The 12355-nt window shown below is 43.9% G+C and overlaps 3 protein-coding genes across 4 annotated transcripts in view; 2 read left to right on the plus strand and 1 right to left on the minus strand.

Moving 5' to 3' along the window:
* pacrg (PARK2 co-regulated) overlaps positions 1–12355 on the plus strand; it is a 111007-nt gene that overhangs the window by 1162 nt on the left and 97490 nt on the right. The window contains exon 3 of the mRNA XM_037242249.1: positions 161–258. The gene's annotated coding sequence lies outside the window, so the exon portion shown is untranslated. The remainder of the gene's footprint in view (positions 1–160; positions 259–12355) is intronic.
* On the plus strand, positions 3005–6802 carry ptafr (platelet-activating factor receptor). 2 transcript variants are annotated; one of them, XM_037242247.1, is made up of 3 exons: positions 3005–3584; positions 3940–3985; positions 4263–6802. In XM_037242247.1, the coding sequence occupies exons 2-3, from the start codon at positions 3971–3973 to the stop codon at positions 5433–5435; spliced, it is 1188 nt and encodes a 395-aa protein (XP_037098142.1). In that variant the 5' UTR covers positions 3005–3584; positions 3940–3970; the 3' UTR covers positions 5436–6802. The 2 variants fall into 2 exon arrangements, with proteins under 2 accessions (XP_037098142.1, XP_037098141.1); XM_037242246.1 differs by having other exon boundaries at positions 3005–3581; positions 3937–3985.
* On the minus strand, positions 6141–7935 carry LOC119116670. The gene is made up of 6 exons (XM_037242250.1): positions 7854–7935; positions 7733–7786; positions 7348–7626; positions 6943–7068; positions 6836–6863; positions 6141–6526 (listed from the first exon to the last, which is right to left on the minus strand). Exons 1-6 carry the CDS (start codon positions 7897–7899, stop codon positions 6400–6402), a joined length of 660 nt encoding a protein of 219 aa, XP_037098145.1. The 5' UTR covers positions 7900–7935; the 3' UTR covers positions 6141–6399.

Here is a 12355-nt window from a genome sequence, read left to right on the forward strand (position 1 = left end):
TGAAAACATTTTTATATCTGTTCCATGGAATTGTATTTATCTTTTCCCAATGGTATTTCTCCTGGCTGCACTGTTTACACACTCGTATTATTTGTAACCATTCCCCCCAAAGGTTTAGGAGATTGTTGTGTTGAAATAAAAATAAAAAGTCTTTCTACAGGTGTTGAAGATACCAAAGAAGTCAACATAGAAGTGCAATCTTTGGGATGCCGGTGTGAACCGAGCAATGACGCACAAGCTTGGAAAGCGTGGCAAAATGTGAGTCTGTTTTTACATTTTTGACATAGCAGACACCATATAACAAGAACACCAAGTTCTGATTATGAAACAAATGTTCCCCATAGAAAAATAATGAGTCCAGAATCATGCATATGTCATTAAAATGTCAAATCTTGAATTGTCTGCCCGGCATCTTTAGCAATTCCACTGCACAAGTTGAGATATACTTTGCTATTTTCATATCTGTCATGTTTCATCCTTCCGGGGAACGTTCACAAGCATGTTTCTGTCATGTGGGGAATTGGCGTCCATATATCAAACGACATAAACGCAAATACACGATGCAAAGCGCCAACACATGTTTTCCAGAACAGTCCGCCTTCCACTCTTTACTGTCAGGCCCACCTGATTCAGGAAGAGCTCGCAATCCAGTCAACATCCTTCCTAATTGCAAACATCCCTTTACCAGCCACGAAAATCAACTCCAAAAAGAATTTGTCGAGAGCACGCACATGCCTCTGCTTCTCTTTATTTTCTTGTGTTTCACACAGGAGTCATTTTCTTTATCTTATCCGGACGCAATTGCAAACAATTGCAGCAGCAGACTAATCTGCATAATCCTGTGCACATCTCTGAAATCACACACGATCAATAGTACAAGGGTCCAGCGGGGGGGGGGGGGGGTCGTCACCCGACGATAGTATGACGACATCATATTTACAGCGAGGGGAGAATTGAAACGCTACGACACGGCTTATGTAGCTTTACTACTTTGTGTTCTTTTAACAGCGAGCATGCGGATTAATGTGCTTAATTCACTGTCCTCCCAGAGCGGGTTATGGGCGGTATTTAAACACATATAACCCAGATGAGTCCAAATGTGGGGCAGCATGTCGTGTGGGGAAACATGCACTTATCCTAAGGCGACCAGCATTGTGTGCATCACTGGTTTGGCGTCTCTTCAGTCTGAATGCATTGTTGCTCTCGTGCTACGGTCTTATTATGGAGGTAAAAATGGATGACATTTAAATAGAAATTCTTGGGTTTTGTCCATTTTTAAAATATGCTTCATGTGTTTTTAAAGGTTGGAAAAAAAAAAATGGCAGGCTACATTATAAGTGTGTACCAGTTACTGGGAAAAATCATTAATCATTTTTACGGGTTCTGCATCCTCTTGGGAAGAGAAAAGAATGGAGATGTGGCTGTCAAATTCACTTACAAAATACACCAAATAAGGATATAACTATACATGTTCATTTCAAAGTTGAATTGTATTAGCTATGAAATACATACCGTAAAGATAAATATGAGCTTTTTCACCACAGCGCCATGTGTTGGCGGAAGGGTGGAACTTCAAACATATGAAAAAATGTTCTCCAGTGCAAGCCCATCAATTCCATAATTCCATCACTACTGTGTACTAAATATAATCTATGTATTACAATATGAATTCATCTGCAACCCCCCCCCCCCCCCACACACACACACACAACACCCCCCCCCCCCCTCCCCATTTCAGGGCCAGCCATTTTGACACTTGCTGTCAAATGAAAATGACATCACAGTTGCACAGGCCAGGCTCAGGTTATGACCAATAACGGTTTGGTCATGTGACATCCCCAAGATTTTCATTCTAAACGTCACTAAAAGTCTCAAAGGACAGAAATATCCAACGAGCTTTGATAGACTGAAACTCAAAAACAAAACATCATGTCAAGTCTCATCTTATTTTGAAGTACAGATGTCCCTGCCTGTAAAGTTCACCCTCCCATACTCGACTATTTCTCACTGTGGGGGGACATTCCTCAAACTACGCCTCTGGCATGCAGTAAATCTCCCTGAGAGAGATCTTACACTGGAGCGCTGTGCCAGGTGACATGTTGGTGCAAAGCTTCATCATTGCACCCATTTTGTCTCCCGTGTCATAAAGGGCGGGGTGGCAAGGAGAGGAAAAAAAAAAAGTGTTAATGGGATTATAGAGGGTTGTGCACATTTGGCTCCCTCCCTTCCTGTCTCCTAGAGGAATGCCTGACTTCTGACTACACAGCTCTTTTAAAGCAAATGTAAGCTCGCCCATAAAAGAGCTGTTAAGGTCTTGGCAGCTCGCCTCTTGCCATCTCTGAATATGTGGGCTGATACATGGGAGGAAACAGCGTGCAGCATTCCAGGCCATCACAGTTTATTGAATTTACATTTCTAAATTCTTAAAACGAGAATTGATATAATACAACTGCCCCCAACAAAAAAAAAATCCCCCAAGTTCTCTTTCCTTGTATTTTCATTGGCCTTTGTCTTCATGCACGGCCACCATGTTGTTTTCCTAGTTTGATTGCCAAGCTAATTGCCCCAATAAAAGCTTTACATTGCGGTTCACAGAGGAGAAAGGACTGCAGACTCATGCAGCTAAGGATGGAGTCCTCCTTTAGCAGGCCTAGCCTGACCTCTTGTGGTTCTAAAACAACAATCACTTTCCCTTTCAACCGCCCATTCCACTTCCATAAAGATCCACTAACATCAATAATTTAATAAACACATAATTAAATAAATAATAGATATTCAAATGCTGGAGATTAGGTGTTCATTTGGGACGCATTTGTTCAATATCAAAAAAAGATTAACTTTGTTTCCAATAAAACGGACGGACACGAGTCAAAGGTGAGTGTTATACGACCTTTTAAAAGTGCCTGGAAAAGTGAGGGACATTGCAAACTTCCTGATTTTTTTTTTTTTTTTTTAAGTGTATAAAAAAACCAAGTAGTCAAATGACACCAAATAGGGAAGTGTTGCAACACAAACTTTATTTCCCTAAAGTTTTCAAAAACAACAAAAACACACAAACTACTCTTATCAACAAGCTTCTCTAATCATTTTCATTCTAGTCATGATCATTCGCAGGACTCTTTTTTTTTTTTTTTTTTCTCAGTCCTATTTAGCATGTTCTTGATTTAAAAACAATGTATTTGAAATTTGTGTTTGTATCAATTTTTCATGAGCAGCCAGACCTACCTTTGCTTTCTTCACACTTGGATACTACATGTACTAACTTGTTCATCTCAATGATTTAAATAGTTATGGGTTCCGTAGAGCAATCACATTTCAAATAAGCGTAACGTCCGGGAAATCTCTGATATCGGGGAATGTGGACATCAATAAAATTAAAAGCCATACTTGAATGTGAAGTCAGAGTAAAACCCCCAGATGTCTCCAGCATGGGCGTGTCTTCTTCAATTTGGTCGTTGCACCAATGTGGGATTTCCCAAGAAGACATTTTGCACCTCCCTCTTTATGATAGTCGACGCTCGCCTTGTCTTTGACCGACACTTCCAGACACGCCGATAACACACAGAGAAGACAGACCAAGTGAGGGTAAGTCAGCAGCCGTGGACGGTTTTCTACATCTTTTTTTTTTTGTGTGCTTTAAAATCAGATTACTTGTCAAGAAATAATGTACATTTGGATTTGAGTAAATTTGATTACATTTGATATTTAACAGCTAACATCTGGCAGTTTTTCTAGCGTTAGAAAACTTCTACAAGAGAAAAACGATTTAGCTAATGCACGCTTTTAGATCTTTAACCAGAAGCAGACATAATTGCGCAATCAGATTTCTTTCTCCCCCATATATCAATGTAAGATATTTGCGCCTTGACTCACTGATTTTTATCAAGATAAACAAAAACTCTTGGCTTCCGCTTCACACGTTCTCACTTTCGTTCACAGTTGAAGGGCGAGCAGACACAACTGGGGCCACATGCAAGAAACCATGGTAAAACTTCCTTTTTAACGAATTTCTTCACTTCTCGTGTCTCATCTTAAGTTTGCTCTGACGTGCGCCGGTTACGTAATCACAGACCCGTTGTGAAAATCACACCAAGTGGAGCTCAGTGATAAAACGCGATTAGGATTCGTTACACCTCCCTTTCTGTTTGGGCTTTGAAAGGTGAGGATGAATTGGAATTCAAATTCATCTGTTTCTCGAGACTTCCTTCAAAATTTGCTCGATGTGTCGAATATCTGATTGATTGATGTCTTGTCTCCTGTAGATAGAAATGGAGATCCCCACTACAGAAATCCCAGCGAGAGTCACCACTCTGCGCTTTACAGCTAGCAATGACTCCAACTTCCTGGACTCGCCTTTTCGTTATCAGCTTTTCCCCGCCGCCTATGGCATCATCTTCATCGTGGGCCTCTTTGCCAACATTTATGTGCTCTTTGTGCTGCGCTGCCTTCGGGAAGCTAAAGCCATGGGGGAAATTCGGATCTACATGACCAACCTGACCATCGCCGATCTCCTTTTTGTTTGCGCCCTCCCCTTCTGGATCGGTTATTACAGCCGCCAAGGCACGTGGGTCTACAAAGACTTCCTGTGCCGACTGACCGGCTCCTTGTTCTTCATCAACACCTACTGCTCCATCCTCTTCCTTTGCGCCATCAGCGTCAACCGGTACTGGGCGGTCACCCGGCCTCTAGACGCGGCCTCGTCAGACCACAGGCGCCGCGGAATTGTCGTTTGCGTGGTCATCTGGTTGGCGACCATCTCCATGGCTATTCCCTTTCTGGCCAACCCGGGCACCAACCAGGACGGGAACGTCACCCGCTGCTTCGAGGGCTACCACAACGGGGACGACTCATCCAAAAGGGCTGTGGCCGCCACGCATTTCGCAATCATCGGACTGTTTTTTGTCGTTTTCGCACTGGTGGTGGTGTGTAACCTTCTCATCGCCCGAGCTTTGTTTTCCCAAGACGCTCCTCAGTCCGAGCTCAAGTCCGGAACGATTTTATCCAGGAAGTCCACTATGACACTCTCATCCAGGAGGCCCACTGGGGTGAAACGCAGGGCTGTGCAGATGCTCATGGCGGTGGTCGGTGTATTCGTCCTGTGCTTCCTGCCTCATCACGTAGTCCAAGGCTTCTGGACCTTGGCGGTGCTGCAGATCCAAAAGGGATGGGGCCACGTGGACTGGGATGGCGAGACCGTGCAGATGCTCAATGATGCGCATCAGATCACATTGCTTCTCATGGGCCTCAACTGCATTCTGGATCCGGTGGTGTACTGTTTTGCCACTCGCAAATTTCGACGGTTCATCATGGCTCACATCAAGACACTGGCCAGGGGCGAGAGCTGCTCCCACACCGTTACCTCACAGATATCTTTAGACAGTCGGCACCAGAGCCAGAGATTTCCCGATGAGGTCATCCAGCCAGATCTCAACTGACTCGAACACACCCAAGTGACGGCTTGGGTTACGCCGGGAGGTCCTGTGTTGTCTACCCAAGCCGTACAGCTATTTTCTGGACTGCTTGTCCTGGGGCGGGCCCATCCCGTCTGACTCCGAGTCATTGGAGGTCTGCAGCCTGGACTTGTCGTTAGCTAATCACAAGGCACATATAGACAGACAACCTTCCACGCTCACATCCACACCGTCAGAGTGGGAACTGGAACAACTGTGCTTGGACCGAACTCAGACCACTACATCATCGGCGACTCTTCTTCTGTGGCCATGTGAAAACAATTTTGAAATTTGTTAGGTTAAAAAAACAGTCTGATAAGTTAGATCGGATAAACATTCCTGATTTTGAAGACCCTGCAGAGATTCGGATGACACGACAACACAGAAAGGCTGAAAGCTGATTGGACCACCGTCCACATGAACTGCAGGCAGCCAAGAGAGACGCTATCAATTAAAGAGATTAGACTTCTGGGACTGAATTAATTCAATTTAAGACGAGAGTTGTGTTTGTAATAGTAGCAGAGAAAGCCCAGCTGCTCCTGACCAGAGCAACTGCTTTTTATTTATTTTATTTTTTTTTTAAACGTAGACTGAATTGCGCCAATCTGACTTCCTGCATCACGTATACACAGAAAAGAAGAAGTTTTGCAAGCAGAAGTTTGTGAGCTTCATTGGAAGTCTCAATCTTTGTCTGACGATAATCCACCAAAAGAAACTGAAAAAAGTTCTCAAGTTAGTCATCTAGCTTTTTATTTTTACATGGCGTCAGCATTTCCCACCAAAACAGTAAGTTCTCAGGCTTTTGGAAACCGCGGGCCTACGTGTTATTTCAAAATGCTTGCGGTGTGTTCTTCCGCTAACCACAACTTGTGGACAGTAGTTAGTCAACAAGTGATTGTATAAGTTAGAGTTCCCATTCATCTAATCTATCGGCTTAATCAGATTCAATTCATGGCAGAACTGAGTAGGTGCTGTCCGCAGTCACACTCGTAGGATCCAGATCTGTGTAGGCCAGGTTGGTGCTTGAGTAATTCATGTACACGTGTCCGTCAGTCACCGTGTGAGGAAGACCTCCGCTGTGGTGTAAATAAATACATAAATAAGTTTTAAATAATTTGTCTTGGTCCCATTTTTTTGTCACACAACCTTGGCATTTTCACAGGGATGTGTATTTTAAGAATTTTTTTTAAATAAAACCATAGTGAAAATATTTACATTAAAATGAAAATACAATTTCAACACATACATTAAAGTGGAAGAAGCCTCTTTTTTTTTTTTTGTAATCTGTTCTGTGTAGCCGAACTAGTCAAAACACAGTTTTGGGTTCTTCCACTTTAACTGTATGTGAAAAAAAAAAAAAAATAATAAAAACTTTTGCTCCTTACTTTGCTTCCTTTATGGCTCTTGGTAAACCTTGTAAAAAAAAAAAGTATATTCCATATATTGCCTTTTTTTTCTTTTTGAAATTATTCTCGGTTATGCTAAATTGTACCTTTAGCTCCCGTGCTAGCAGCGCATCTCTTGTCTCTAAGTCCTTGCCATCCCAGCCAAAACATGACGGCGACATTCATTATCAAGGCCAAAAGAGAGAGAGCCAAGGCAGCTATTCCGATATTTGCTATAAAAAGAAATAAATGGTTCAAATAAAAAAAGGTAGTTCAAATGTATGTCATATACATTTTGACTGACAAGAAGTAAATGAGGTCATGGCTAGAAAAGGTGTTACCGCAAATGCTGAAACGTGTTTTGCAACTGTAAAATCAAATACAAGTATGAGTTGCAGCCTTTCCACACCAAATTAAGGAGATGATGGAAAATTATAAAATCAAGTCTGAAACGTGACCAGACTGTAATTCTTTAATAATAGAATTGTGCATTTCCTGATTGGGCCACCAACCTGTTGCATGAAGGGAGATGATAAAGACGGCGTGGCTGGAACTGACACTCTGACTTAGATTGCTTTGTGCCAAGCAGCGGTATAGTCCACTCTGCCGTGGCTCGCTCAGGGTGAGCTGGCCCCCCTTGGCCACTTTCTTCCACGTCTTTTGCTCCTCTCTTTGCCAGTGCCAGTTGTGAAAGGCCGGTGAGCTCGGTGCGCAGCAGCGCAGGCTGACCTTCTGACCCTCCGCCACCGGGAAGGCCGGTGTGGCTGTCAACTGCAGAGCAGGGAGAGTGCCTTGTGCTGAGAAAAAAAAAGAAACTATATACTACTACATGCGGCTTTCTGAGCTGACACGTTGAGAATAAATTGCCGATATCACTTGAGTTACGATGAGGTTTACCGTCCTCAATCGTGGCGCTTGTATTGGCGGCCGTCCGAGCAGGCTGGATATCAACTGTCAACACGATGGCAAACTTGTGTATAAAAACAACGTTATATGGTACGATGCCGTTAAATGTTACCTGTACAGAAGACGTAGCATAAGAAGAGGCCGCGTGACAGGGTCATGCTGTTGGAAGTGTCGATCGGCACTGAGTCGGATCTCAGGTGAGGATGGGGGAAGTGAGTTGAGCAAAGGGACGAGAGGGGAAGTTTTGAGTTCCCTCACACGTGTTCCGTGATCAAACAAAAAATGGCTTTATCAGCGTTTTGACCCATCATATGTGTTTATCTTGTTACGCCCATATGGCTGAGATTTTTTGACTTGTGCTCACTAAGAATCGGAATTTGGACCGGAGGGGAGAGCTCAACATATTACAATGTGAAGTTAAGACAAATAGTCATGAAATTGTCATACGTGTGTACACATGTACAATCATTGTTCATCATCATTATTTCATGACTCATTACAGTTTGGTTCATTAGTCTGACAGGTTGGCAACAGGTTGGTGGCCCAATCAGGAAATGCACAATTCTATTATTAAAGAATTACAGTCTGGTCACGTTTCAGACTTGATTTTATAATTTTCCATCATCTCCTTAATTTGGTGTGGAAAGGCTGCAACTCATACTTGTATTTGATTTTACAGTTGCAAAACACGTTTCAGCATTTGCGGTAACACCTTTTCTAGCCATGACCTCATTTACTTCTTGTCAGTCAAAATGTATATGACATACATTTGAACTACCTTTTTTTATTTAGTTTTTTAACTAAATTAGTCTGCCTGTCCCAGATGTGCCACAGTCATGCCTGTTGACTCTCACATTGCCGCTAAGGCGTTTGTGTATGTGAACAAATGTCTTTTTTATGCCTCGCATGTGCTAATGATCATAAGTATCTGCAGGGAGCAGCGCCTGCATGTGAGATGTTGTCAGATAATAACTGAAATGTTTCGCTCGCAGAAAACATCACACTATATATATTCTTTTTTAATCAGATTTAATTTGAAATAATCTACTAATCCGCATCAGAGCAAAAAAGATGCATAAAAAATATTCCTTTAGCAAAGATGCTTGTCAGTAAGCAAGTATACTTTTAGCCAGCAGAGGGCAGTCTTTACTTTTCTGTCAGCTTCCTTTGAGCTGTTCGGCTTGCTTGAGGGGAGGAGGTTTTCTGTTTTTGTTGTTGTTGCTGCTGGACTGACCAGGTAGTATAAGAACGCTGACAACAAAGCTTCTCTGCTCTGGCGAATAGGAAAGTAGGCTAGTAATTGGTATTAAGGAAGTATGATGACGTAATGCAGTACTGTTCATCTTGACTGTTGGAAGATCTTAGCATATGTTAGCCTGGGTTGTTAGCGGAAGTTACGGAGAGTTTCCGCTGTATGTTTTTGTATTTTCTGTGTAGTTCTTTGCACTTGTAGTGCTTTGTTTTGCAATCTTTATCTGTAAAGTGTTTATTTGTAACGCTAACGTTGTAAAATGAGTTTGAGAAAAACAACACAGGTTTTCTACTTGTTCAGCTCGGTAGTTTAAACAAATAGTTTCGCGTTCACCCTGTGCGGTGCGAAAACGAGTAGCGGCTCGACATGGGAAATTGCAACAGCATGGAACAACAACAAGAGGCCGGACAGCACTCGCTCGCGTCCAGATGGGCACTCTCTTTGCCATGCAGGAAATGGCACGGCGCTCTGTCATATTTCATCGTGGCACAAAACTGACACGATCATGCGCATGGCATCCCCTCGAACAGTGTAACGCTTCCGTCAAAATGATGTGAACAGTAGGAACCTAATGACCAGTGTTGAGTGCGTCTGGATGCATTTGCGCGGCCTGTTTCGTCCCACTACCCCACCGTGCAACCCTCAGCCCCGTGTTGAACAGATGTCGCGGGCAAGATGATACCATCCCAACGCTGAGCGGGGGACAAATTACCACATGTGCGCACACACACACCCGATGCAAATATAACCTTCAGATTACAGATGGCCCCTATCAGAGATCGCCGGCTGGATTTGCAAAGAGGTAAATACTGTAGGGGTAATCCAACATGGAAGCCAGAGGGCCGCGGAATGGGCACCAGATGGTACTTATATATATATCTATGTGCGTGCGCTCGTGTCGCAGAAAATGTTAAGCGTGATCTGGATTATGTTTCGTGCGGCAAAGATGAATTTGCAGTGCATCACCTTGACCGCGCACGGTTTGTTTTCGGACAGTAGGATCAACCTCCGCTTCGTAATGTTATGAGTCAACGCAGTGTTTGGCAACCAAGGCTCACATTTTACTCGGTACACCACCAAAGTAAAAATCACATCAAGTATATTCGACGGCACAGTAGTCGGGAATAACCGAGTCGCACGCTCGGAGCGACCTTGGCGGGGCGAGCCGACCGAGCGACCGCAAGCATGCGCGCGTGACTTTCAACCTCGATTTCCCCCAGGGCGAGAAATATCAGACGGACAGGGAAGACGAGGAGGGCGGCGGGAGGCCAACTGCAAAACAAAAGCAAAGAGACAAGAGTGTTGACAAAGCGACCGAGGCCCGCCTTAATTCTCCGACTCCGAGAGGTCGCCGGGCCCGTCGGAGCCGGCATGCCACGATACAATCCGGTGTTACATTTCCTCCCGCACGTTCGGCTTCCTCTCCCTCCGCTCCTGTCGCTCAGGCTGTCTTTTGTCCTTGCCGTAATTTCATCTCGTGCGTCATTAGCGCGCGAGCGCTTAATGAATTTTCTTATCTCTGTGAATTCAGCGGCTGTTGTGATAACGCTCATTGTTTTCACTTCTGTTATTCCCCCCCGTCGGAGGCATACGAGTAAGAGAATAGACGGAGACTAGTGGAATCGCTAATTTACACTATTCACAAAAAAGTTTGGAGATGTAAACTGCGGATTTCGAAATTGAAAGCAACATGGCTGCCCTTGGCTGTGTCAGGGAGACTTTCTCAAGTATTTAGTAAATTTGCGACCCGTGATGCCCTTCTCACACCGGTGTTAAGTCCCAGTAGTAGCACACACACACACACTGCTCACTGTAAGTGCTAAACGAATTCTTCTAACACCTTTCCCGATAACAGAATGCAAGTGGGGTGTGATGTGAGGAGAGCGGGTGAGGAAAAATTGGGAAAAAAAAATGGGGACATGGAATGGAGAGCAAGAGTGTAAATGTGGAATCAAAACAAAGCCCTCACACAAGCCATTGGAATTTGTAATGCTAAGTAGCGCCGTTGCGCTTTGTGTCGCGGCTCCCTTACATCTGGCGCCGCAATCAATCCGAATGAATCTTTTGGGCCCAAGGCTTCATCCACTTCATTACTTTTATGTAAACAAAGATAAGAGGAAAGTCTACCCGTGCTGCGTTTACTGGATGGATTAAATTAGATTGAGGTGAAGAAATCCGCAGCCAAGTGCCCGCTGCATCGCTTTAATATGCTCTTTTCTATTAGACGTATGCAAGTGCAGGAAATTGGCCGATTTAATGTTGCCTCACTAATGAGAAAACACGGCATGCCTTGAAAACGTCGCTCAAGACGTTTTGACGAGAGAAGAACGGCAATCTAGTCGAGCTGGGAGGAGATCTCCCGGAAGACTTTCCAGTAATGTTGTCGAGAAATGCACTAGGTGCGACGATTAATCGGCAATGAATCAATTATGTAATGGATAAAGATTTTTGATAGTCAATTAAAGCATAAATTAATGTTCAGTTTTTAAAGAAAGGGATGGAAACTGAAACCCCCCCAGTTTTTTAGCCGATTAATCGATTAATCGACAAAATAATTGACAGATTGATATTTCAAATACTTGTCAGTTGCAGTCCTACCAAATATTTTATTTTTCTTGTTTAATAATATCCGATCGTATTTCAACAATACATATTGTTGACATCAAACTGGTTAGGCCAATAAAACCATTTCTTAAATTGTATGTCGCCATTGTGCACTGTGTTGTCTAGTTCTGAGCTGTTAACTCGGATGTCCATTGTGGACAAGAGTCCGCACAAGCCTCATTACACTAGCCTACATGTCCAACACCCGGCCAGAAGCCATCCGGCATCTCCCTTCCCACCGTGATGTTGTTAAAGCAGCCGGCATGTCCTGGGCAGTAACACGTCTTCTCCTCGCGCATATGGCCTTGTTTTTATTTTCCTCAGCCAGTGGCAGAACAAACGAGGGCTAAATGACCGCAAGACAAAATGAAGGCGAGGCAGAAGACAGACGGCAAAGAGGCGAGCTGAGCAGAGGGGTGGAAAAGAAATGAGTGATGGAGGGATGTGGGGAGAAAGGGGTTGAGAGCGTGTGAAATGAGAGAAGAGAGTTTAATTTGTTTTTCCGGCAGTGTCGCGTCGTCACCGAAATGTGTTTACCAGCCCCTGCTTGGCCATTAGTGACACTCGGGTGCCCCCGTAGGAGAAACCAAATAGGTTCATAACTGCCTCATGTATTCTCCAAATGTTCCCATAGCTCGCCGTCTGTTGAACTGTGTCACTCCGTATGGCTCCGTCCTGCCCTTCATCCAATCCTCTCCCGTCTGACTTTGTAGTTTTTGTCTCGCACGGGATCTGTCTTTTCCTTCTGCTCAGTCTTT

This window comes from Syngnathus acus, chromosome 22 (assembly GCF_901709675.1).
Source record: "Syngnathus acus chromosome 22, fSynAcu1.2, whole genome shotgun sequence".
NCBI lineage: Eukaryota > Metazoa > Chordata > Actinopteri > Syngnathiformes > Syngnathidae > Syngnathus > Syngnathus acus.